Genomic DNA, 27,135 nt, shown 5'->3' on the forward strand with positions numbered 1-27,135 from the left:
AAATCATAACCCTAGCTGATGTCAGACGCTTAACTGACTGAGCCACTCAGGCGCCCCTGTATTTGCTGTTTTCAGCAGACACATTTTAAATATCAAAGCAAGTCTTGGTTTGAGACTCCCATTTCTAGAGAGGAAAACCAAGATTTGGGCACCACCAACTGAAACTCATTCCCTGACATCCAAAAGCCATCAGGATCGTGGTAGAAAGCACATGTCATAATCAGTTATATGATTTCCCTACTTAAATGGTATCTCATGCACTTACGAAAAAAAAGGAGACTCAGGCTGCAGCAGGGTTGGAGAACCTGACAGCCAGGCCAAGTGGGGGCTTGGCATGGGCACAATAAAGTTTTTTGAAACATTTTATTTTTTTTAACGAACGGAAAATCTGAAGTCATGGACTTTTCATATATTTGTTTCCTAAAACAAATCAGAGGAGGACATAAACTTTCCGTTTCTGGGGTTTTAAAGATCTTAATCTATTCGTGGCCACGGTCTTTTTTCTGAATCTGGGCGGGTGGCCTGAGTCACCCTGCGCGCAGTGGCTGCCCCGTTGCCTGGCCAGGGCTGGTTGCGCGGCCGTCGCTCAGGTGGTCTGGGCGCGCGCGGTGAGCTCCAAGCGTCTACAGATCGCTCTAGGACCTGGGTGACCTTGGGCTCCCAGACTGCGGCGCGCGAGTGCCAGACCTAGCGGCCGCGGGGGTAGGGCCAGCGGGAGGGGGCGGAGCTTCCGGGCTTTCAGCGACCCAGGCTGAAAAGACCTGCGGGGCCAGAGCACACGGGCCGCGCGGCGCTGGAACAGACACCCTGGTTGCTGGCAGGTAAGGCCGGAGGCTGGGCTGGGCTGGGTCCGAGCCGCACCCGGAACCTGAGGCTGCAGTGAGCTAGATTCGGTGCGTGCCCTCACCTGTGGCGGGATCGGGGCGGGCGGAGACCCCAGGAGGAGTGGCGACTCTCGGCATCCTCCCCCAGGCCCTTCTGCCCGCGGCCCGAGGCTTCCCGGCACCGGAGGCCCCTGGTGGCCTGCCTGGGGCTGCCCAGGAGAGCCCTGCACAACTCCTCCCTCCCTTCTCTTCTTTTTGTTAACAAAAAGAAGAGAGGGGGGGAGGAGTGGGCGCCCTTTCTGAAACACCCCAAATCCTGCGCGCTGTGCCCTCCGTTGCCTAGGGAATATCTTCCTGGAACCCCGACCACCTGCCCTCGGCTCGCTCTGAAGGGAAGCTCTTGCACCTTAGGGAAGAGAAATCATGCCTCGAAAGGAGGTTAAACCCGCTCCGTGCCAGGTGGTAACAGACCTTCTCTAGCTGTACAAATTTGGAATTGGAAAAAGGGCGGGACCGAAACGTAGACATTTTGTTTTGAGGGGGCTACCCCCTTCCTGGAGTCTGGCAGCGGACTTGCAAAGCAATGTTAAATCGAGGTTTGTGTTGTTATTTAACGAGAAGCAGGTTCTCCATGGATCCTGGAAATGCGCCGCGTCACATATGCCATCTCTCGGCTAGCTAACTAACACACGTGGGCGGCGGCCGGGCAATGGAAATGGCTTCTGGAAGCTAGCCTGGAACGCACCCACAATGAGAGGAGCTGGAGTTAGTGACTCACCTTGGCAGAGACTTCTGAGATCAGGTTTCCTGCTTCTGTCCTGGGCAGGCCCGGGTTGTGAAATAGTGCGTTCATCTTGCACCTTGTGAAGGCGCTAGCCCAGAGACTTTCTCACGCTTTCCTTTTGACGGTGCTTTTCCTACTCTCTATAACCGGCTGTGGCCATGGTACCTCCTGTTGTGACCAGCTGATGCCTTTTTTTTTTTTTAATGTTATTTATTTTGAGAGCGAGAGAGCACGCGCACGAGCGGAGACAGGGCAGAGAGAAAGGGAGAGAGAGAACCCCTAGCAGGCTTAGCCAGGAGCCGATCTGGGACTCAGTCCACATGAGATCATGACCTGAGCCAAAATCAAATGCTTACCCACTGAGTCACCCAAGCGCCCACCAGCTGGTGCTTTTAAAAATCATGTTCTGGGGCGCCTGGGTGGCGCAGTCGGTTAAGCGTCCGACTTCAGCCAGGTCACGATCTCGCGGTCCGTGAGTTCGAGCCCCGCGTCAGGCTCTGGGCTGATGGCTCAGAGCCTGGAGCCTGTTTCCGATTCTGTGTCTCCCTCTCTCTCTGCCCCTCCCCCGTTCATGCTCTGTCTCTCTCTGTCCCAAAAATAAAATAAACGTTGAAAAAAAAAAATTTAAAAATCATGTTCTTACTTGGTGGTGACTTTCTTCAAGAGGTTAAGGGGCCCCAGTGGAGACCTGGCTGCCCACCTCTCTCAACTGCAATACTTCTACCTAATTCTAAACAAATCAGCCCGTACATTTTACAGATTTAGAGACATAGCCTACATAGGGCCCCTGTCAAGGTTAGCTTGTGATAATAAACAATTTGTGAAATGGAGGTAAAGACTTCAAACGTAGGAGACTTAACCCAGAGATGACTCTGTGTTCGATTCTCAGGAAAACACCTCTTTTCTACCACTTTTGCCCTACCTTACCTAGCTTAATCTGTCTCTTGGTGACCGTGGCTCTGGAATCCACCTGGAATCAGGTAGAGTTTGAAGCTTGGTGTGCATGAATAGAAATGGTGAATTCACAACCACCAAGTTCATGTGTCACGGTGTAGTGGTCAAGGGCCTGGGCAGCACACCCGGGTTTGAATCTTGGCTCTGCTGTTTACTGGCTGGGTAATCTTGAGCGAGCTGTTTAACCTCACATTATTATCAGTAAAATAATAGGCTTTACTTCATAGGGTGTTAAAAGGACTGAGGTAATTTGTGGAAATCAGTTTGGCACCTGTTTGTGAGGCACAAATGGTGGCTATTAGTATTTTGGGTGTCCCCACAGCAATTGTTCCTGTTCCCCATAAGGGCATTTTACGCCCACTTCTCCAAGGAAGATACATACAGCTCAGAATGTTCATTGTTAGGGGTGTTAACATTTCTCAAAATGTGGTCATTTATGGGGCGCCTGGGTGGCTCAGTCGGCTAAGGATCTGACATCAGCTCAGGTCATGATCTCACGGTTCCTGAGTTGGAGCCCCGAGCAGGCTCTCTGCTGATAGCTTGGAGCCCGCTTTGGATTCTCTCTCTCCCATTCTCTCTGCCCCTCCCCTGCTCATATTCTCTCTCTTTCTCCCTCAAAAATAAACATTAAAAAACACTTTTTTAAATGTGGTTATTTACTCTGGCGGTAGATTTGTAACCCCAAGGAAGATAAAGACTTGCCTCGCAGAGAACCAAAAATGCCTACAAGTTGTCACTTCTGTATTTTTAAAGCAGAAACAGGAAACCATTTGCTGAACCTTGATATAAGGAAAACAGCCCGTTATTACTGAGTGATTTGGAAAATCAAAGCCCAAAGAAAGTGGGTTTTACAATGAGGAGAGCAGCTGTGTAATGGAATTCACCTTGACAGCTGCAGGTACCAGCTCCTGAAAAGAAGCAAATTACAAATTCTGGGTCAGCTCTTAAACTTCGGGCAGAATGCCAAAAAACAAAACCAAGCCCAGAGGTGCTTGAGGTTTTCCTCAAGGGGAATATGTACTTTTTATCTAAGCTCTGTATCTTTGTGAAATATCTTCACTAAACCATTGGCTATGCATGTATAACCTCAAAGGGCAGGGCCATGAGTTGGCTCTCTAATAAGAGGCCCTCTTCGGAGACCTCTAACTCTTGCAGTCCTGGAACAAATGGCAGAGAAGGCCCTTGTAGGGAAAGCTGCAGATTTATGTGGTTTAGAGAGTTTTGGGGGGGTTGTCCCTGGCAGTGGGACCTCCCAGGTGGCTGGGAGGGGCTGTTCATTATGATGGTGGCTTTCTGTTTGTCTCTACCTTCTGATGTAATTACTTCTGTGAACTGGGTAACTGATTTTTGTCTAGGGGTGTCTGTATACGTGGCTGCAGCAGGCACTATATGTGTCCCAAGGTGATAAGGAGGCAAAGCTCCAAGCCTCTGACACTAAGCCACTTGTGAGTTACCAGCCCCTGGTGAATGGAAGCAGGACCCACCCAGTGTGGCTCTGCAACTAACATGTTGCCTCAGGACAGGTAACTTCATTCCCTGGGGTTCCAATAATTTTCTAGAACATGAGAACCCTAGATTTCATTTTTGAGGACACTTCTGGCCTTAAAGTTCATCAGCCTCTGAGGTGCCACGCTCCCAGGAGCAGAAACTAAACTGATGGGTATCTGTGAATCTCTTGGAACCAGCATCGATATAAAAGTCTCTTCTCTGGTGGCCCCAGCTTAATAATTTACTTCAGAAGCTGAATTCACGAGAAGTCTCCTCTCCAGAGAGTTTAACTGTGGGTAAAAGCTCAGAGCTGAGTTTAAATGCTGCTTTAACTATTTACCAGCTCTGGGGTTGGTGCATCCGTTTTCTATTGCTGCTAAAACAGATCATCACAAGTTTAGGGGCTTAACACAACACAGATTAATTAAATCTGTGGTTCCGTATGTCAGAAGTCTTGCTGTGGGCATCACCAGGTTCATGTCAATGTGTTGGTAGTACTGTGTTCCTTTCTGGAGGCTCTGTGGGAAAAGCCATTCCTTGCTCATTCAGGTTATTGGCACAATAGAGTCCATTTGGTTAGAGGACTGAGGTCCCGTTTCCTGGTCAAGTGTCAGTTGAGGACTATTCTGGAGGCCACCTGTATGCCTCATCTGTGGCCCCCCCACCCCGCTTCATCCGTTCACAAAATCAGCAGTAGTAAGAGAGCTCCATCCTCCTCCTTGAATCTCTTGCCTCTTCTTCTTCCTCTTTTTTTTTTTTTTAAGATTTTATTTTTAAGTAGTCTGTAACGTGGGGCTCAAACTTACAACACTGATATCAAGAGTCACATGCTCTACCAGCTGTCAATGAGGCTCCCCCACTTGCTTCATTTTCTTTTCTTTTTTTTAATGTTTATTTATTTTTGAGGTGGGGGGAGAGAGAGAAGGAATGAGTGGGGGAAGGGCAGAAAGAAAGAGAGACAGAAGATCCGAAGAGAGCCCGATGTGGGGCTCGAACTCCCAAACCCTGATATCAGGACCTGAGCTGAAGTTGGACACTTAACCAACTGAGCCACCCAGGCGTCCCGCTTCTGTTTTCACATCTCTGACAGATCCTACTGCCTTCCTGTCCTCTTCAATGTAATCGCCCACATGATTATGGATAATCCAGAACAGGCTGTAACCTTAATCTCATCTACAAAGTCACTTGCCATCTAAGGTTGCCAGTATTCACAGGTACCGGGAATTAGGACGCGGACACCTTTGGGGAAGAGAGGTGTTATTTATTCTGCCTACCACAGTTGCCTAAATTCATTCCCCTCCTTGATCCAGTTTCCTCTTTTGATAAATGGAGGCAGATTAAATTTACTTTACAACATTGTGTGAGGATTAAATACAGTTAATGCATTCAGTAACATTGGACCCAGTGTAATCACACAGGCCCTTAAAAGGAGAAGAAGCCTTTAATTATTTAATTAGAACTAACAGCTTCTCTCACAACATTGTTGGGAGAGACGCTTCCAGCCCTATCTAAACTAGCCTCACCCTTGTCCCTGGTCACCCTCTAACCCAGTGGTTTTCGGTGTGTTCCTGGTTAGAAATGCAAATTCTTGTCCCCCACACCCCAGACCCAAGACCCAGAACCTCTAGAGATGGGGCTCTGCATCTGTGCTTAATGGCCTTCCAGGTGACTCTTATGCCACTTGCGTTTCAGAACCGGTGCTGCTTCCTTATTTTGTTTTCTTTCTAGTCTTTAGCACTAGGTGATGTCTACCTCCACTAGATTATAAAGTTCTAGGCGGGGCCTTGCCTGGTTCACTGGTCACTAACACAGCGCCTAACACAGTACCTGCTCACAGGGGGCTCATAAATAATTGTTGTGGGATGAATGGGGTGTAGGTGTTGAGAGTGAACCTACTTAACGGCAGTAAATATGCCCACTCACCAGTGAATTCCTTTCATTTGCTTAAGCTGTGTCATTAAATAGTGATGTGTTAAATGCTTCATGTTCAAGTTCTATGAATTGTTTAGATAGTTATTTGGAAGGACTGGTTGGAGTTTCTGGATGGACCGTAACATCCCTTTGTTTTCCTTTTACAATAATGGAATATGGGGGGTGGGGTGGAATGTGGGCTCACACTATCCATAAATTTGCTACCTAAAGCATTTTCAGGAACTTGATCAGGGATGTCTGTATTTGTAAATCGCCTTGCAACGTTTCAGCTTCCTCTTCCATCTCAGGTGGATGCAAATGAATAAATAATTATCAGGTTGGTTTTACTGTAAAATGAATCTTTTGTACTTCTGAGAGCTTTGGTTTTAACCCCTTGCTGCCTTCTGCAGGAACCTTTTCTGCAATGTCTGTGATCCTTGATCTCTGCTCTCTGCTTGAACATTGTCAAGTGATGAGAAGTTTTTTTCCATTTTACCAAGGGAATTGCTTTCCAGATGTGCTGATACTCTGCACATTGCCTCACACACAGCAGGAAGGTAGGAGGGATGGGGTGGAGGCAAATAGTTGTTCCTTAGGAAGTCCTGATGCTGCCTTTGGAAATTACACAGGATAACCTCTCCCTCCCTTTCTCAGTGACCCTCAGCATATCTGAAGACAGTAATTGTCTCTGACTATATTTTTTCAAATAGAAGAGTCCTGGTTTCTTCCTTCAACTATTTCTCCTGGGTTCTACACCTGTTTATTTTACTATCCTGATAAACGGGAAAGAATTCAGAAATTGGCCGCTAGGAAGTAAAAATACTATTTCCAGGTCAGGTCTGACTGAGCCCAAGACAGAGTAACTCCAGGATTGCATGTACATTTGTCTGCTTGTTTGTTCCTTAAACTGCTACTTTTTAGTCCATATTAAACTTTAAAACCCTCACATATTAATCTTATATTTTTTTCATTATATAGAATAATCATTATCCCTTCACAAATGAGGAACACGTCAGTTCTCATTTGACCGCTTTAAGGTTCTATGAATCGGCAGCAAAGTGGGATTAGAATATAGCTCTCTCTTGCAGGACTGCAAGAGAATCACCCAAGCCTCATATTTTACCAATACAGAGTGTGACTAAAATAATTGTCACCAGATAGACATAGGAGAGGATATGTACACAAAACATTTTTTTACCTCAAGCCAATTTTGAAAAGTGGTATATATTTTTATACCTAATCAGGTTGAGTAGTAGGAAAAAAACTGAAGCTGCAAGTAAAATGATTTGTAAGTACATTAACATATCCTGCTATCACGTTCAGAACTCTTTCTATAAAAATGTTTATTGTTAAGAAAATATATTTAAGCATGAACAAGCTGCTCATAATTCTACTGTTCTATCAACCACATGTTCCAAAACTGTTCAGGAAAGTTGATATAGTATTCCAAGCATCACTTTCAACAAAAAGTAATAAGATTATAGCTATTTTTAAACTGGCTTTTTCCTTAATACATTGTGAACAGCCTTCCCTGTTTGTCCCTCTTCATGGCTGTGCAGTTCCCCACCGTAGAACCTAATTTACTCATAGCCATGTATGTTGCCAAATGTTTACTGTTTTAGACAGCGCTTATCTATCTTCTAGTGTTTACTTATTCCTGCAGATGAAAAGCCTATTTGGAGCACCCCTGAAGGAATCAGCTTCAGAGTCACCCAGGAAAACCTGTCCATACTTCCTAAGACTGGCTTCAAGTGTGTATTACAACTCCAAAATGGTATTTTCCAGGAGGCTTACCCATCTTTAGTCTTTGGACTTTATTCAGAATGACTTTAGTCTGTTTCCAATAATTAAATCCACGGTTTAAAAATTTTTTTTAATTTTTTAATTTGTTTTTTTATTTTTGAGAGAGAGAAAGAGACACACACACACACAGAGCGTGAGTAGGGGACAGGCAGGGAGAGAGGAAGACACAGAATCTGAAGCAGGCTCCAGGCTCTGAGTTGTCAGCACAGAGCCTGATGCAGGGCGGGGCTCAAACCCTGGAACCATGAGATTGTGACCTGAGCTGAAGTTGGACGCTTAACCGACTGAGCCACCCAGGTGCCCCTTAAATCCGCTGTTTAAATGAGTTAATGTGCTTAGCAAAGAAGAGTGTTGGGGCCCTCTGGGTGCATTTTGCATGGAAGTGTTTGGCTTGGGTGGAGTGGGAAAGTCATGGCAGAGCATCTGATGTACACTTAACTTATGGGCATCATTTTAAAGTTTAAAGCAGGGGCACCTGGGTGGCTCAGTCGGTTAAGCGTCTGACTTCAGCTCAGGTCACGATCTCGCGGTCCGTGTGTTCGAACCCCGCGTCAGGCTCTGGGCTAATGGCTCAGAGCCTGGAGCCTGCTTCCGATTCTGTGTCTCCCTCTCTTCCTGCCCCTCCCCCGTTTATGCTCTGTCTCTCTCTGTCCCAAAAATACATAAACGTTAAAAAATAAATAAATAAAGTTTAAAGCAGAGGGTGTTTTAGACTAGGGGGTAAGAGTTTGAAATTATGAGGTTCAGTTTGTTTTTGTTTTAATTCTGAAGAAAGGGGCGCCTGGGTGGCGCAGTCGGTTAAGTGTCCGACTTCAGCCAGGTCACGATCTTGCGGTCCGTGAGTTCGAGCCCCGCGTCAGACTCTGGGCTGATGGCTCAGAGCCTGGAGCCTGTTTCCGATTCTGTGTCTCCCTCTCTCTCTGCCCCTCCCCCATTCATGCTCTGTCTCTCTCTGTCCCAAAAATAAATAAACGTTGAAAAAAAAAAATTTAATTCTGAAGAAAGATTTGCCAAAAGATGGGTGATATTATGTGACCACCAAAAGGGAAACATTTGTTATGTGTGGATTTTCCCAATATCTCTGATTATAAAAGTAATACCTGGTCCATTATAGAATAGCTGGGGAAAGTATGGCAAAAAGTAAAGGAAGAGAAATAAGAAATCATAAATAATCCGTCTTAGCATTAACTACTGTCAACATGTTGGGGGCATTTATAAAACAGCTTTAAAGCAATCAGGTGTTTTCTTTCCTCCCTCTCCTGCCATGACAACATTTTGCCCTTGGAAATTGATATTTTAGTAGTGGTTAACGAAGGCTTGGTCTCATTTCGATTTGAACACCTTAACCTTGGTATCAGCACACTGGCCACTTCTTCCTCTGCCATCTTTGCCCTCCCCTCCCACAGCCATGTCACGGAAGCGGCCACGGTGACTACCAGCCAGCAAAGTGATGTGTTGAAACCAAGCCTTGACACTCTCCATCCAACCCCAAAATCTGGGGGCTGCCTTAACGTCTGGTGCCCTAGATGTCCCCGGCTCATCCATTCCAGGGCGTTTGTCTGGCTTCCTCACCTAATGCTACCTTCTGTCTACCCTCCACACCCCTCCCTCTTATCACCCCCTCCCTCCCCAGTTTCTTCCTCCTGGTAACCTCACAACTCTTCAGTAATACTATAGTGGCGACTGCTTTCGGAGTGCCTTCTTGAGTGCCGGGTGTTGTACCATGCAGTATGTGTACTTATCCCCATGCTAATGAATGGAGAGTGGAGTTCAGAGGTTGAGTTCACAGCACGTAGGTGGCAGAGCCAGACCTGTTCAAGGCCTTGTTCAGACTCTCCAGACCAGACAGGAAAGCCTGTCCCTTAAGCAGCTCATTGTTTCTTCCCTGCTTTTGTTAAGAGATGAGCGTTTCTTAGGAGGCAGGTTCTTTCCGATGCACTTCATCAGGGGACACCTCTGTGTATGGCCCCGTTTGTCATGCTGCTGTCACCATTCCAGGGGAAGCCTGGAAGTTCCTGCCAGCCTGACACCTTCCCAGTTCCTGACCCTGGCCTGGAGCTCCCTCCCTCCTCCTCCTCCAGGGGGGACACCTGACGTGGCAGCCGTTCTTATTTTGTAGCCCCTGCCCTGCTGTGGGGGACCTCAGATTAATACCTTCCTCTCCTTGTTCTTCACAGACCTGAGCCCTGTCTAACTTGAACGTGTCAGTTATCCTTTCTGCCCAGAAACTGGTGAACGTGAGAAGCCAGGCGGGGAGCTGGCAGTGTGCCCAGGCCCAGGTCACTCACTAGCAAGGGGAGAGTAGAAGGGGTTCTCACTCCTCTGGCTCCAGGCAGAGGGCATTGCAGGGCAGTCAGGATGCCAGCAGGAAGGGCTGACGCCTCTTCCTCTTCACTTAGAGTACGGAGGCCTCAGGGCCCCCACCTCTCAGGGGGAGGGTCCAGGAAGAAAGATCCCAGTACTCAGGTACTCAGAACAGGAGGTGTAGTAGACATGCCTGTCTGAGTTAGGGCAAGAAGTCGGTGTGCATCCACACATCCACCACTTGTGTGTGCCTGGCTGTGTCAAGCACATACTCATTTAACTTGTTTTACCTCCATAAATCCTCACGGTGTTGGATCGCACCTCTGTACCCGCCGCTTGTTGTAGATGAAGTGAATGAGGCCTGGTTGCAGCCGCATAACCTGCCCTACATCCAGATCTCTGCCACTCCGACATCTGAGCTCTAACCTCTGCCCTTGGGCACCTCCAATCCTCACTGTATGGGGTTGCTGTGGGTAGCTAACCCCCAGGAGGCTCAGCATGGGGGTGGGGGGGGTGGCCATTAGTAGGTTGTTGCAGATTTTGAAGAGGCCAGAAGGAGGTAGAAGTTATTCAACTTGTAAAGAAAGGCCAGGCCCTGTTTGGTTTTCTTCCTAGTTCCCCACACATCAGGAAAGCAACGTGTCTCTTTGATCCAGGCATGACTTACTCAGTGTTTTCTTTGAGCAATGCCAGAATCTGTTCTTTCTGGTTCTCACCCCTCCCCTGACCATCTTCAGCCCATTTCTGAGCAGAGGATGACCTTCAGAGGTGTGGAGATGATGTTCCTAACTTAAAGAGGGGTGGGGGGCTCACCTACCAGGAGACCCTGGGCCTGTCAGGCAGAAGTCCTGACCTGTGGGGCTGAGGCGCCTAGATTGTGGGGCATCTTGGTTTAGAGGCACTGTTGCCTCCTTGTTTCAGGAGGGGGGCGGGAAGGTAGGGGTGGGATTGGGAGACTTCTTAGAGCTGACTTATACTTACTCAGTTAGAAATCTCTCTGTGCTTTGCCTTCCTTATCGGGTGAAAAGGGTTTGAGCTATCTCAACCCTTCCGTCTCCTCCCCTGATGCTCACTGTACCCACGTAGGCATTACTGTAGTGGGACTGGTCGTCAAAGTCACCCAGACCCCTCTTTACCTCCCCAGAGGGGGGGAGGTGAACAAGGCGGTGTCTCCATCACACTTGCTAAGGTGGGGAGCTTCTGTGCATGCTAAACCTTTGCCTCCTGTTCTGCCGCAGCAGGCACCGGCATCTGGAGGGCACCAGTGTCACCTGTCTGGCCTGACACACTTAGTGACATGGCCCGGAAAGGTGACCCTTGCTAGGCCCCGGCTCAGCCAGCGGCTTCGGGTGGGGCCAGCAGAGTGGGAATTGTAGTTGCTGAATTAAGTATTTTTCTCGTATTCCCGTTTGACTAAACAACACTTATGGGGAAGAGAGTGCTATCCCCACTGCGTGATCGTGACGACTGTGGCTTGGAGTGGACGTTTATTCACGGCCACTGTAGGTGAGAGCTGGGGTTGGGGCCCGGGCACTGCTGACTCTCGGCCAGGTGCACTTTGACTCCCACAGCCACCCTTCTCCCAGGACCGGCAGCGTTTCTTTAGTAACCTGAGGTTTGGGGGCAAGAGGAGGGACCAGGAGAGCACCTTGGTTCATGGCACCCCAGACCATTTCTAGACCATTTCTCGATCTGCTAACTCCTTCCCCATGCTACCTGAAGGCTCCAGGCCCTCCAGCTGTTGGTCTCTGAGATAACCAGCACCCATTTGTTGGTTTGTGACCACCCTTTGTGTCCCTTCCTTGCAGAGTCTGTGGATGATCACGATGGGAAGCCAAGGATTCATCCTGCTGGTGCTCCTGCTCATCCTGGCCGTCCTCTGCCATTCAGGTGAGCGGTCCCCGGGGACATGGATCTGAACCATGAGGTCATGCGCTCACTTTTTCGTCGACCTCAGCAAGACTGACCCAATGCTTAGCATGTGGGTACGTGGATATTTGCACACTGAATGAACATGGTAGCTATGAATATTTCTGCCCAACAGAATTTCCAAAGGTGAACTTTGGTTCCACTGTTTAAAGGTTTGTCAAGAAGCCACATGAAGGGGCGCGTGGGTGACGCGGTTGGGCATCTGACTCTGATTGCCGCTCAGGTCAGGACCTCATGGTTCACGGGTTTGAGCCCTGTGTCGGGCTCCGCGCTGGGAGCGGGGAGTCTACTTAGGATTCTCTGTCTCCCCCCTCTCTCTGCCCCTCCCCTGCTCACTGCTTTCTCTCTTCCTCTCTCAAAATAAATAAACATTTAAAAAAAAGAGAAGAAGAAGAAACCAAATGAACTCTGGCTCTAGCCAGGAGAAGATTCAGTCCTAGGAACAACCTTTCAAACGGCCGTCTCCAGGATCCGAGCCAGAATTCACCCTCCCTCTTACATTCTCCCCTCTCATGCGTGTGTACGCTCATCCGGAACAGGAGGGGACTGCAGAAACATTGCGTCTCTGTCCCTTCCGATTGTGGCTCCCCTCCCACACGGGCCACCAACGCCCTCAGGAAGGAAGAGGCAGAGTGGGCTAACCCCCCCCCCACCACCACCACCACCACCTTCACCCTATGGGAGGGCGCCTGGCTCCAGGCATCTGTCTCGTCATCTGCAAACAAAGTGGTAGGAGGGAGTTATTTGGACTGACCTTTCAAAGGTTAATCTGGAACCTTCACAGATGGAGAGTCGTCTGCTAGGTGGGATTTCACACCAGGGAAGGCGAACATGGCCATTTAAGATGCTCTAGAGAGCTTGGCTCCTATATGCTCAGATAGTGAGGAGCCACTTTCTTCTGGCCTTCTGGAAAATTCCCTCCCCCCTGGGGATGGATATATGCTTTGGCCTTACAACTGCAAGTTAGCTCTTGGGTTCTAAAACCCACACTTGGTCTGAGTTTCACCATGACATTCTTCTATGAGATTTTACATATTTCATTTTCAAAAATGTCCTTTCACACAGACAGATACTGCCACATAACTGATTATCGATCTATGAGAATGTGATCAGAGTATTCGTTGCCTGGAAGGCATTTATAGAATTCTGTTAGTTTATTCTCTTGATAGTTACCTTTTAATACATCGCTACAAATTAATCACTTTTTAAAAATCACTTCTAGTTGAGGGTAAGAGGAAGCTTCTCATTTGCACAGTTCTAGGGATTTTGACACATGGAAATTCTTTTTGTACTTGTATCAGGGTCCAAAAATTGCTGCTGGGACTGCAGTTTGAGGTTGGAAAAATAGATCTGCTATGGATCTGTGTGGGAATGGAAGCGCGCTGTGAGCTGTGAGCCCCCGTCCCACCGAGTGCAGATGGTGGGCCTCCTTCCGCCAGGACGGCAAGTTAGTGTTGCTCTAACAAGTCCTGACGGGTTTCTTTCTGATTCTAGGTCATAGCCTGACATGCTACAGCTGTGTGTCACCAGTGAGTGGTAACTGCACTAAGACCTCCGTTTGTTCATCGAATTTTGACTCGTGTCTCTACATTGAAGCCGGTAAGAGCCTGCCCCTTCCCTGCCTCCTAACTGTAAGGGGATGAGGAGGGCCTGGGAAAAAATGAGCGCCACATTCATTCTCATCAGGCTTGTATTCAACAAGCAGTAACTGTCATCTAAGAGAGAAAAATAAAAACACCCTTCAAGGTTATTCTCTTCTTCTGTACTCTACCACAAAGCCTTTCCAGAGTCAGCCACAAAGAATACTGAACATATCAGGTGAACTAAAAGGCTCGGGAGACCCACAGGTTCAGAAAAACCCAATAGAAAGGAGAAGAAGATTAATTTGCCTAGAAAGAAGAAATCCTTCAATAAGTAAGGACAAATCAGAATTATCCTATCTGACTGGAGTATCTGATAATTTTGATATAAATTCCTGGAATGTGGCTAAAATTCCAAGCCCTACAATGCAAGGTCCTTGATTGTGTAGGACAGGTCCTCTACCTCGATAGAGAGGCCCATAATAATTCATTGTTAATGTAGAAAGCACAATAAGGCCCCTGGAGAGAACATGGCCACTCACTCCACAAATATTTGAACACAGTTATGTATGAGCACATGCATCAAGTTAACCTTGATCATCTGTGTCTCTTCAGCCACATCTCTCCCACCTCCCTCCACAAAAGTGTCATTTCCAAATAAGAGAATAGAGGCAATATTTTTTTTATATTTAATTTAATTTTTTATTTTTTTAAATTTGTATCCAAATTAGTTAGCATATAGTGAAACAATGATTTCGGGAGTAGATTCCTTAATTCCCCTTACCCATTTAGCCCATCCCCCCTCCCACAACCCCTCCAGTAACCCTCAGTTTGTTCTCCATATTTATGAGTCTCTTCTGTTTTGTCCCCCTCTCTGTTTTTATATTATTTTTGTTTCCCTTTCCTTATGTTAATGTGTTTTGTCTCTTAAAGTCTTCATATGAGTGAAGTCATGATTTTTGTCTTTCTCTGACTAATTTCACTTAGCATAATAACCTCCAGTTCCATCCACATAGTTGCAAATGGCAAGATTTCATTCTTTTTGATTGCCGAGTAATACTCCATTATATACATACATATATATACATATATATATATATACATATATATATATACATATATATACACACACACACACACACACACACACACACCACATTTTCTTTATCCATTCATCCATTGATGGACATTTGGGCTCTTTCCATACTTTGGCTATTGTTGATAGTGCTGCTATAAACTTGGGGGTACATGTGTCCCTTCAAAACAGCACACCTGTATCCCGTGGATAAATGCTTAGTAGTGCAATTGCTGGGTCGTGGGGTAGTTCTATTTTTAGTTTTTTGAGGAACCTCCATACTGTTTTCCAGAGTGGCTGCACCAGCTTGCATTGCCACCAACAATGCAAAAGGGTTCCTCTTTCTCCGCATCCTTGCCAACATCTGTTGTTGCCTGAGTTGTTAATGCAAGCCATTCTGACAGGTGTAAGGTGATATCTCCTTATGGTTTTGATTTGTATTTCCCTGATGATGAGTGATGTTGAGCATTTTTTCATGTGTCGGTAGGCCATCTGGATGTCTTCCTTGGAGAAGTGTCTATTCATGTCTTTTGCCCATTTCTTCAGTGGATTATTTGTTTTTTGGGTGTTGAGTTTGAGAAGTTCTTTATAGATTTTGGATACTAACAGAATAAAGGCAATATTATGTGTAGAGTAAGAATTAGATTAGCAGTTAGGAGCTCCCATCTCCCATCTCTGTCCTGCCTCCATCCAGTAAGTTCCTTCTGCCTGTATTTTTTCATTTATGAAATGTAATATGTGTATTGGATGGTAGAGGTGAAGAGGAGAGGGAAGGAGGGAAGTAGAGCCAAATCTTTTTTCCAGCTCTCAAATCCCATTGTTTCTGATTGTTAAACTTCTTTGAAAAATTTTCCAACTTTACTGAACAACAATTGATAGAGAAAAATTGCGTATGCTTGAGGTACACAGTGTAATGATTTGATATTTGTATGCATTGTGAAATGATTACCACAGTGATCTAAGTAACACATCCAGCACCTCACAGTTGCCTTTTTTGTGTGTGATGAGAACACTAAGATCTATCCTCTTAGCAAATTTCAAGCATACAATGCAATATTAGTAACTATTCTCACCATGCTATATGTGAGACATCCAAAACTTATCTATCTTATAATGAATTGTTCCACTTTTAAAAGTGGTTTGTGTAGGGGCGCCTGGGTGGTTCAGTGAGTTAAACATCCGACTCTTGAATTCAGCTTAGGTCATGATCTCACTGTTTGTGAGTTCGAGCCCCACATCTGGCTCTGCTCTGACAGCATGGAGCCTGCTTGGGATTCTGTCTCCTCCTCTCTCTGCCCCTCCCCCTCTTGCTCTCTCTCTCTGTCTGTCTCTCTCTCAAAATAAATAAAAATAAACTTTGGGGCAGAAAAAGTGGTTCGTATAAATAACAAGACCCACCTATTAATAGTGGCCAAAATCCAAAATGCTGACACCAAATGCTGACAAGGGTTCAGAGCAAAAGGAACTGTCATTCGCTGCTCGTGGGAATGCAAAATTGCGGCTTGGCAGTTTCTTAAATAAGCTAAATATGCTCTCACTGTGTGATTCAGCACTCACTGAATATATACCCAAAGGGGTTGAAAACTTCTGTCCACACAAAAACCTGCACACAGATGTTTCTAGCAGCTTTATTCATGGTTGCCAAGATTTGGAAACAACCAGATGCCCTTCAGTAAGTGAATGGGTAAATGAACTGTGCATTGTAGTACATCCAGACAATGGACTAAAAAGAAATGAGCTATCAAGCCATGAAAAGACATGAAGGAAAATTAAATGCCTATTACTGAGGGAAACAAGCCAATACGAAAAGGCTACGTAATGTATCATTCCATGGTAGGACATTTTGGAAAAGGCAAAAGGAGACCATAAAGAGGTCATTGGTTGCCAGGGGTTAGCAGGAAGGAGGGAGGGATGAAAAGGTGGAGCACAGGATTTTAGGGCAACAAAACTACTCTGTGTGATACTATATTGGTGGACATGTGCCACGTGTATGTCAAATTGCATGCAACACCCAGAGCGAACCGAAACGTAAATGATGGATTTTGGATGGTAATGATAAATCCATGTGGGTTCCTCAGTTGTTACCAAGTGTCCCACTGGGGGGGGGGGCGGGGGGGGAGATGCTGATAACGGGGAGGTTCTTTAGGGTGGGCACAGAGGTGTCAGGGGGCTGAGAACTCTACATCTGCTCAATTTTGCTGTGAATCTAAAGGTCCTCTAAAGAATAAAATCTATTTTTTAAAAAGGGATAACATGAATCTTAAATATTTTTCTTCTTATGTACAGAAGTCCCCAAATTCGGCCAGACATGTAATAGCAGTTCTTGAACTAGAGCTGTTTTGACCTTGCAGTAAGACAGATACTAACAGAGCACCTAAATCCCCCTGCAGCTCGGATTGACGTCTCCTGGGAGAGGCAGGGCACACTGTCAAAAACATGAGTCAAAGGTCAGGTACTCCTTGGAGAGATCATTCAACTACTCTAGCCACATTTTCCCCAACTAGAAAGTGGGCATACTTCTCTTCTGGGGTCAGGGGGGCAGTTTGAAGAGAAAACGCACATGATGGTGCTGTACAGAGTGAGTCTAGAAGAGAAGTAGGCGTTGAGTGTGAATTCAGCTGATACTTCCTGGCATCCTGGCCATGTCCCAGCATTACAAACCACGTGCTTAGACTCTGGCAGAAGCCTCGTGACTGCGCCAAGCCATCATTGCCCTTATGACCTTCTGAACAAGGGGCACACTTAGAGGTGCCGAGGACAATTAGGGACTGTTGCTTGGTGACGTTAGACGCAAACTAAATCTTCAAAGAGAGCCGGGATGATGCGTCAAGCAGAGAGAGAACCTCTAACATTCCAGTGACTCTGATATAATCTGCTTTATTTGGGTGGTTCTGACGGAGGCTTTGGTGAGCTCACCACATCAGAGGTTGTTATGCAAATAAGATCATTGAAGTAGAGGGGCGCCTGGGTGGTTCGGTTGGTTAAGCATCTGACCTCAGCTCAAGTCGTGATCTCACAGTTCATGAGTTTGAGCCTGGTGTCAGGCTCCGTGCTGAAAGGCTCCGAGCCTGGAACCTGCTTCAGACTCTGTCTCCCTCTCTCTCCCTGCCCCTCCCCCGCTCATGCTCTGTCTCTCTTTCCTTCAAAAATAAACATTAAAAAAAATTAAAAAGACCATTGAAGCAGATGCTTGGCTCACTGCAGGACACATAGTAAATGATTAATTGGTAGCAATTATTAATAAATTGCTATCTGCTCACTCCAGGCTGTTAGGTTCCCCTAATTAAAATTCTGGTAGCTTTAATGTTTTTCCAGTTCCACTGCCTGGTTAGTATTATGGAAAGCAGTAACTTGCCCTGTTCTACAGCATCCTCTATTGGAGGCATCTTCTTAAATACCGATGACCAAGAAAGTAAAGTCACTAGAACACTCTGGCCTCTGCCACTTGACCAAACTTCATTAAAATTCAGTCCAAACACACATTCCCTCTGAGGGGGAGGTGGGACAGTTACATTTGCAATTATGAATGTAGTTTTGAGGGCGTCTGGGTGGCTGAGTCAGTTAAATGTCCGACTCTTGATTTCGGCTCAGGTCATGATCTCAAGGTCGTGAGATCAAGCCCCAAGTTGGGCTCTGTGCTGATGGTGCGGAGCCTGCATGGGATTCTCTCTCTCCCTCTCTCCCTGACCCTCCCCTGCTTCTGTGCACCTGTTATCTCTTTCTCTCTCAAAATAAATAAAACTTTTTTAAAAATGTAGTTTTGTTCCCAGCCATGAATGAAATTTAGTTACAAGCCTTTAATAAGGAAATAGGTATCTGCATTTTTTTTTCTTTTTTCCCAGCACAGAAGATAAGAAAGGGATTCCAGGGCAAGGCCCATACCTCCTATGTCTGTATATCCCCAGTTTGTAGCACACAGTCTTGGCACATAGACAGTTATTTCGGAGAGGAAAATCTACCATAATTCCTCTCAACTAACACATTGTTTTTCCCTTCATTTTTCTGAATACTAAAAAAAACCATGGGATAGTTGGCATATATGCTTTTGGCTTTTATTTTTCTATGTGTGCAAAGATTGGGACCATAGTGGCATGTTTTCTTGGAAACTCTTCCTATATTACTGAATAGTCTAATGATTTTTAAATGAAGTTTAAAATATTTTAAAAAGTTATCCAATTACTTAAAAAAAAAAAAAATCTAGGGGCGCCTGGGTGGCGCAGTCGGTTAAGCGTCCGACTTCAGCCAGGTCATGATCTCACGGTCCGTGAGTTCGAGCCCCGTGTCAGGCTCTGGGCTGACGGCTCAGAGCCTGGAGCCTGTTTCCGATTCTGTGTCTCCCTCTCTCTCTGCCCCTCCCCCGTTCATGCTCTGTCTCTCTCTGTCCCATAAATAAATTAAAACGTTGAAAAAAAAAATAATAAAAAAAATAAAAAAAAATCTCGGTTCATAAGCAATATATAAATGAAGGATAGTCTTCTGGGAAGGTAACACTGTTAAATTCCTTGGGGATTTTTCCAGAAAAAAATTAATGCATTTACCTCCACACATACACTTTATTTACACAGATGGCTCTCATTCTACATATTGTCCTGCATCCATTCTATTGAGATATAATTCACATACAATTTAAAATAATACAATGCAGTGACTTTTAGTGTATTCACAAGGTTGCACGTCTGTCATCACTAACTCCAGAATATTTTTATCCCGAAAAGAAAATCCTTACCCATTAAGTAGCCATTTCCCATTCCTCCCTGCCACATAACCCAGAAGTTACTAATCTACCTGCTGTCCCCATGGATTTGCCTGTTCTGGACATTTCATATAAACGGAATTCTACAGTATTTGTGGCCTTTGTGACTGGCTTCTTTCACCAAACATAATGTGTTTAAGGTTCACCCGTGTTATCACACGTTATCAATACTTCCATTCATTTTTATGGCTGAATAATATTCCAGTGTATGGATAGACCACATTTTGTTTATGTATTCACCAATTAATGGACATGTGGGTTTCCACTTCTTAGGGATTTTTTTAAATGTTTATTTATTTTTGAGAGAGACAAAGTACGAGCAGGGAAGGGGCAGAGAGAGAGGGAGACACAGAATCTGAAACAGGCTCCAGGCTCTGAGCTGTCAGCACAGAGTCCGACGCGGGGCTCGAACCCACAAACCGTGAGATCATGACCTGAGCTGGAGTCGGATGCTTAGCCCACTGAGCCACCCAGGCGCCCCCTGCAGTAACCATTCTTGAGGATCTCTCCTAATCTTTTTCACAAGGAACTTCATAGAGCAAATTCTAGAAGTAAGGTTGTTGGATCAATGGGAGTATGTGTTTAAAAATCTTAGCAAACCCCTAAAACCTCAGCACGATCCCCTGTGGGCTCCCACCACACACAGCTGTGCGGGTTCTCACGAGACTTTGGTTTTAGGGAAAAGTTCCTTTTCGAGCCGCATCATCAGTCGCTCAATCGTTCCCCTTTATAGCCCGACTAGGATACGTATTCTTGCCCGGATGTCTCTACTTCCCTTCGGAGCTAGGTTCTAAGAAGTAGGATCAGGAGTTCGAAGGCAGGCACAGAACATTGCCCACTTGCTCACCCTTGTGTGTGTGTCTCCCCCACAGAGCCCAAATCCTATTACTACCAGTGCTGGAAGTTGGCGGACTGCAGTTTCGAGCGCATCTCGGCTTCCTTGGGGCTTCAGAAGCTCCAGTACCGCTGCTGCCAGCAGGACCTGTGTAACAGGAGCTTTGGCACCACTGTCTCCGGGAAGATGGCTCTGCTGGTGACCCCGCTGCTGGCAGCAGCCTGGCACCTTTGTCTCTAACTCAACACTGGGAGGCCCTTCTCCTAAACTTTCTGCTTCTGTATATTCCTTGTTTCCCCTGCTGCTGCATTCCCAAGGCTATTTTCACCTGGATCCTATTGGGAAGGATTAAAACTAGCTTGAGCCACTTGGAAAAAAAAGAGACTCAGCGCCTTTGAAGACCGGTCGTGTTGGCAGCAAAGACCCGTCGGAGGGAAGAAACTGAAGAGGGAGGTGCGGGCGATTTGAGCTAGGTCACGTGCTTGTTGCAAGACCGGCTTTGCGGTGGCCGCTGGAGTACATTAGACTCTGCGTGTCTCCGTTCTTTCCCGTCTCATTCCTTGAATGTAGTTAAAGAGTATCATGAGTGCTTTTGGGGGCAGACCGGGGCAGGGGGTTCTTTTCAGCAGTCTCTCGGGGAATGCTTTCATCCTCTCCCTTTACGGGCCCTGTGCTGCCACGCAGGCACAAAGAACCTTCCACGTGTGGGCTGTCAGGGGCAGTGAAATTCCTAATGCAGAGCAATTGGAATGACCTTGGTCTTCGCAACTAGCAGGTGTCTGGCAAGGAAGAAGGTAAGCCCTCCACATGGCGGGGCACGGAAACCCCAGGTCTTCCGAGATCTGAGTTTTCCTCTGTCCCTAGATTGTGTATGGGCTACTCTGTCTTCCCTAGAAAAACTTAATAGGACATATTAATGATATGTTAAAACTACCCCTCCCACTTTTTTATTGGAATGGTGGGATATCTTGGCTTTGTCTCACATAGTTAAAAGTCTGAACATTTGGACATCCTGTGTTAAAAATGACTTGCGGTATTAAGTGTGCTTGTTTTGCATAGTACTGGTAGCAAGTCTCTTCATACGTGTACTTATACTGTATGAACACAATGGGAAGAGCCTCTGAGTTGCAGGTGGGGACCTCCAAGTGTCCTCACGAACAGCAGCAACAGCAAGGGTGTGATTTGCCTGCCAACTTCCGGCCTGTTGACTCCTAGCTGACTTAGCACAGATTGCGTAAAATGTAAAATGCATGTGTAAGGGTTATTAACATAATCACAATTGTTAAGGCTTTGGGAAACTCTTCTGGTTTCCTGAAAAGTGATCCACCTTTTCAGGAGGGCAACGTTTTGCCTTTTTCTAGTGGGTGATGGTGAATATTTCTTAAGGTCCGGTAGACTTAAGGACATTTGTGTTCTTATAATCTTGATTGTACTTAGCAGCATAGCCTGATTTTTGCAGATGATGCTAGGCTTTCATGATTAACATTTTTTTAAGACCCCTTGATTATGTAATCTCAACAAACCGGGAGGAATGCCCTTCCAAAAATAAAATTTAATCAAATGCACGAGCGTGGTTATTGGCCCGGAAGGAAAACAACATGCGGGACACCCAGTGGTAGCAACTGAAAGAGAAGAGCGTGACCAGTGTCAGCTGTCTCGTGTTGATGCCCTTACTTGAACAGAGACGACTAGGACCTTCCTCAACAAAACCTAGCATTGCCTTGGTGGTCTGGGTTACTTACTGGCTCCGTGTTTTTCCTTACAGCGTCTTTAATTCCCTTGTCCAAGACAAAATACTACGTGTACCTCTTTCCTCACTAGGATCTTTCCCGCCCAGAGAAGTACTGAAGTGCGCACAGCTGCTGGCTGAGCAAAAAACAGTTCCTTTCACACAGGCCTTTAGGAAACAGAACCAATTTTGACTCACTTACGTAGAAAATTAATCTAGGGGAACTTTGGAGGGAGAATTCAACCAGACTACAAAAAGCCAAAATTTGGGCAGTTCCAAAATGTTCTCTCTAAAGATTCAGATTCTAGGGTGTGACTGTCTGCTGTCTTGTGTCACGTGCCCACTTTGGGGCCAGAGTGCGTCGAGAAAGGGATAATTGTCTAAAGCAGACTCTGAGTGCTGCTAAATAGGGAGATGGGGAGAGGGCTCCTGGGAGTTGAAATGACCAAGGGTCATAATAAACGGCCTTAAGCTTTGGGGTTTTTTTCTGCAAAAAGTTCCGACTCACACCATGGACTGGAGCATTGGGCGTCTTGACCCAAAGGCAATAGGCCAGATGAGTGGAGAGTCAATAGCCTTTGCATGGTTTTTATAGGAATTTCCATACTGGGTTTAATATTGGGGGGTGATAACCCCATTGGATCCTCTCTCTTGGGGAGTGAGCTATGGATGCAAGATACACCCATTGCGTAGATAGTGGAACTCCTAGTATATCCCAAAGGACACTAACCCATTGTCCAACTTCGTCCTGAAAGGACTGAGCCTCAAGATATGAGTATATTCCCCTTGGGTCCTATGAGTATATTCCCCTTGGGCCCCATGACTTAACATGTAGGGTGTGTCCTGATAAGATAAGAGCCTGCCTCACCCACATTTTTGGACTTGGAACTCCCTGAGCATGAACCATGCTTTATATGTTTGTGTCCTCTGGGGCCAGATGATTCATCTTGCACATTGTAAGTTCCTCATCAGTGTTCAACATCTGCTAGTTTACATTGGGTTTGTTTTCCTTGCAAACAGTCTGAACTAATGCTAACATTTCTAAGAGATTCTTGTGCTGAGAAGGCACAGCACTGGCTGGAAGCAGTACTTACCTGTTATCCCCTCTAATGAGGGGAACTTGATGGTGCGGGGTTCTGTGCTCTGTTTTACATGTATTTTTTTCTGTACCATCATCATCTCACTGATTAAGAAGAAGACTACGTTTGAAGAAATTTGAATTGTTGACTGTCACCAAGGTTAATATATCGTCAAGTCTAGGGTTCACACTCAGCTGCCCAGTCGGCCACTGTGCTGCCTTATGTCCTTTGCACCTGCCTTCAATGCATGCCAATTTGACTTTGGGACAAAGCCTGGAGGAGATCTGGGTGCTTTTTTGCTTTGAAGAAATTGATTCCTGCCTCTTTTTAGAAATAAAAACATTTAGTACAGTTGTTTTTTCACTGAAAGTTTAGGTTATCCAACCGGGTGAGCTTTATAGAACCCACTTAGGACTTTTAGGAAACATGATATAATTTCAAAACACTGTGTTTGCCACAGTCTGTTTCCAAGACCCACTGCCTCTCATCATTATTTCATTTCAGGATAACAGCAGTTCAGTGCATGGATTTGGTAGTTGGGGGCCTGGGTTCAGATCCTGTCTCTTCCACTAATTGGCTCTCTGGACAAGTTTTCTGGCCCCCTCTGAAGTCCGGCTTCCTGCACCTACCTCAAAAAAAAATTGTGTGAGGCTTGTGGTCTCACATTTGCAAAGTGTCTGGCAGATAGGAAGTGGGCTGTAATAAAGACGCAGGTTACACGGAGTCCAGGGTTGTTAAAACTAAAGGGATCGGAGAATCGACAGTGAAACACTTTGTATTCACTCCACTGGCTTTGTAGAAATTGACCAGAGATCTATTCATATTGCCTATTATGGGATTGTTCACCACAAGATTTTTACTTGGGCTAAAACTTCCTGTTTATATATACATTATTTTGGAGTAGATGGGTGCCTGCAAGGCTCTGTCGTAAGTAAGGATGTCTGTCTGTCCTTTTCCCCAGCAGTCATGTAGGGCCACAGCCTCTGGGAGGCAAAGTGGTGAGACACCACACACCCTGCAGGGGGCAAGGGCACTGAACTGGGAAACAAGTCCTACACTGTGGAGTGAGGACCTTCATTTCCGTGATGGGCTTCCCGAAGGGTGCTTCTCTCTCCAGCCTCACTATTGTTGGCTCCACGCAAACCAGCCGACCACACCGTGTCACTCCTATATACAATCCGTGCCCACGCTGGCTCAGTTAACACCACCCCGTCTGGCTGTCAGTTTTATAGAAATCAGGCAAAACGTTGATGCTGATAAGATGGAGGCCTTATGGGAATGTAAAGAGCGTTGTTTACCTTCTCATGTGTTTTCGTGACATGGTGTTATGGCCAGAACTGGAACTTAGTGTTTCAGTTCATAAACTCTCCTGATGTAGACAAAATGGGGCCTGACCCTGAATGTTAAACCCTGGAGTATACTGGTCCCAACTTGGGGGCTTACCGTGTGCCAGGCACTATTCCAAACACTATAAATGTAGGGCTCCACTTAATTTTTCTCAGTAATCATGAATAGTATTTATCATCTATACCCAAATCCATCAGAGTGCTTACAAATTACAGTTTCCTGTCCATTTCTGCCCTTGGATTCAGTCAGGTCTAATCATACTGTAACTCCTCCTGCCCTTTCCTGGTGCTTGAATGAGTGAGAAAGGTTGTGTTCTTTGCAACCAAACATCTCTAACCAAGACATCTAGTGAAAAGGGTTAACTGACAGTTGCTAACTAAACCACCCTCCTTCCCGAGCTATGGGAAGCAGTTAAAAGAACACTCAAGATTGGGATGGAAATAACGTGTATATGATATGAATAATGTAGCTTTGAGAATATTTTTTTAAGATTTGGGTTTACAATGAAATCCCATGCCAGTAATCCTTTACTTAAATGCAATACACTTGCAGCAAAGTAAAGTGCCAGGCCCCGGGTGTGCCCATGCCTCAGAGGCTTTGGGCATACTATGTCACCACCCTGAGACTCTGCGTCAGCCTCACGGCTGTAACCGTGACACCCATCTTAACGGACATTTGACTTTCAGCCTCTTGGCCTCTGTTCCCCCCACCTCTGGCAACAAGAGCATACTCACCTTTTGAGGAACTCCCCCCACCCTTTAAGTGCGGTATCAGTGGAACTGTTAACAAAGGTGGCCTACCCTCCTCCAGCCGAGAAAGCTGGGCATGTTCTTCCCCAGAATTTAAGTCTTCGGTGGAGTTCTGCAAGGACCGGGGGGAAAAAAAAAAAACGGTTTTGGTTGAAGGGGTGAGCCTCTCAGGAAGCCTGCAAGTAACAGACAACCCAACTCAGAGTAGCTTAATCAGACAAAGTCTGATTCTCTCGCATAAACACTCTGCAGGTAAGCAGCTGCTGGCATTGGTTCAACTGCTCCACAATGTCTGTGCTGGTGTGTCTGTTGGTGATAGTCTTGGTCTTTCCCTCCTGATCACAAAGGGACTGCAGAAGTTCCAGCATTGCAAGTTTCAAGGCAGAAAGCGATGAAGGGAAAGCTTCAGTTTTCATCACTCTTATCAGGAAAGTACAATCTTTCCCAGAAATTCCCAGCTATCCTCTGGTCATATCTTCTGACCGCAACTGTGTCCCATGGCCACCCCTACCTTAAAGGGGGACTGGAAAAGCTAGTATTTAATTTTTCCAACCTCTGTAAGGGGAAGGTGGCAAGGGTAAAAGGATAAGGGAATAGTCATTAAGAATATCCAGCCAATGAGGCGCCTGGGTGGCTCAGTCGGTTGAGCGGCCGGCTTCGGCTCAGGTCATGATCTCACAGTTCGTGGGTTCCAGCCCCACGTCGGGCTCTGTGCTGACAGCTTGGAGCCTGGAGCCTGTTTCAGATTCTGTGTCTCCCTCTCTCTGCCCCTCCCCTGTTCATGCTCTGTCTCTGTCTCAAGAATAAATAAACATTAAAAAAAAAAAGAAAGAAAGAATAGCCAACCAACAGCTGGCTACCACCCCCGGGATGAAACTGAACAGGTTATTGACTCCTTCCTGCTACCTGGATCCTGAAGCTACTCCGGTTTTTGTACCTCCTCCACCTAACTCTTAAGCTTTCACACCCATGAGCGGTCTCCTAGCCCTCTGTGTAAATTCTCAGTATCAATTTCTGTTGCTTGTGCCCAGAAAATTCTGACAGATGTATACACTGTGAGTGTTGCTGTCCAGGTAACATGAGAACGCACAATCGTAAGCCGCCAGGAGGGGTTCGCTGCAATTATTTTTACCCAAAGGCCGTACAGCTGGCTGATGCCGGTGGAGCTTCCGAGGCCTGTTCGCTCCATTGCGCTCAACTGCCTCTCAGGCTTCCATTTATTAAAGGATTTGCTGACCCTGCCAGTACAGAGGAACACCCACTGAGGGAAATGAGAATAAGGACTGAACTGTACTTCTCAGAAACTTTTATAAATGGAGGGTGTTGTGAAGTGTGAACGTCCCCTGGATCTGGTCCCCTAGATCCAGACCAACACAATGATTAATTCAGATGAGTGATCAAGAAAAAGGCTGTTCCCAGAATAGCTGGGCACAAACAACTTCCAAGTAGAGCCAGCCCCCTGCCGGGAAGAGGACAGGAGGCCAAGTGCCCAGCTGTGGGCCTGCCCTGAGGGCTGGGGGGCCTGTGGGGGGGGCCAGAGGAGGGGCGGTGGAGCTCATCCACCTGTTAGGAATGCCAGCTCTGATGCTAACCAGTCACAGGACCTCTGGCAAGTTGCTTCACTTCACGTGCCTCAGTTTTCTCATCTGGAAAATTCGGATAATAACACCCGAGACCAGGGTTGTTAGGAAGATTAGTGGAGTTAAGACAAGTGCGTGGCACACGGTAGGTAGCCTTTCTTCACGTGTTTACTATCACTGTCCTCAGCACTACAGCAAGGAAGCAGTTTCCAGGGTATAGGGCTTGCTAAATTATCTGGAGTGGGTTTGGTCTTCTAGAAGTGACACCCCCCCCTTCCCCACTCCATTTTCCTAGTCAACTCACCTAGTCAACTTCATGGTGGACTAAGGAATCCACCTAAGACTGTATAATCATCACAGTCACACTTTATTGAGCACCCACTGTGTGTCCCAGGTACTGCTTGTACATAT

At 46.3% G+C, this 27,135-nt stretch overlaps 1 protein-coding gene across 2 annotated transcripts; it reads left to right on the plus strand.

Annotated features, from left to right (window-relative positions):
• Positions 1-688: 688 nt before the first annotated feature.
• CD59 (CD59 molecule (CD59 blood group)) lies at positions 689-21,805 on the plus strand. 2 transcript variants are annotated; one of them, XM_040495486.1, is made up of 4 exons: positions 689-821; positions 11,877-11,958; positions 13,492-13,596; positions 20,278-21,805. In XM_040495486.1, exons 2-4 carry the CDS (start codon positions 11,886-11,888, stop codon positions 20,478-20,480), a joined length of 381 nt encoding a protein of 126 aa, XP_040351420.1. In that variant the 5' UTR covers positions 689-821; positions 11,877-11,885; the 3' UTR covers positions 20,481-21,805. The 2 variants fall into 2 exon arrangements, with proteins under 2 accessions (XP_040351420.1, XP_040351421.1); XM_040495487.1 differs by lacking the exon at positions 689-821 and adding an exon at positions 3,918-4,085.
• The last annotated feature ends 5,330 nt before the right edge of the window (positions 21,806-27,135 follow it).

This window comes from Herpailurus yagouaroundi, unplaced genomic scaffold, assembly GCF_014898765.1.
Source record: "Herpailurus yagouaroundi ecotype Mexico unplaced genomic scaffold, PumYag 187, whole genome shotgun sequence".
NCBI classification, from domain to species: domain Eukaryota; kingdom Metazoa; phylum Chordata; class Mammalia; order Carnivora; family Felidae; genus Herpailurus; species Herpailurus yagouaroundi.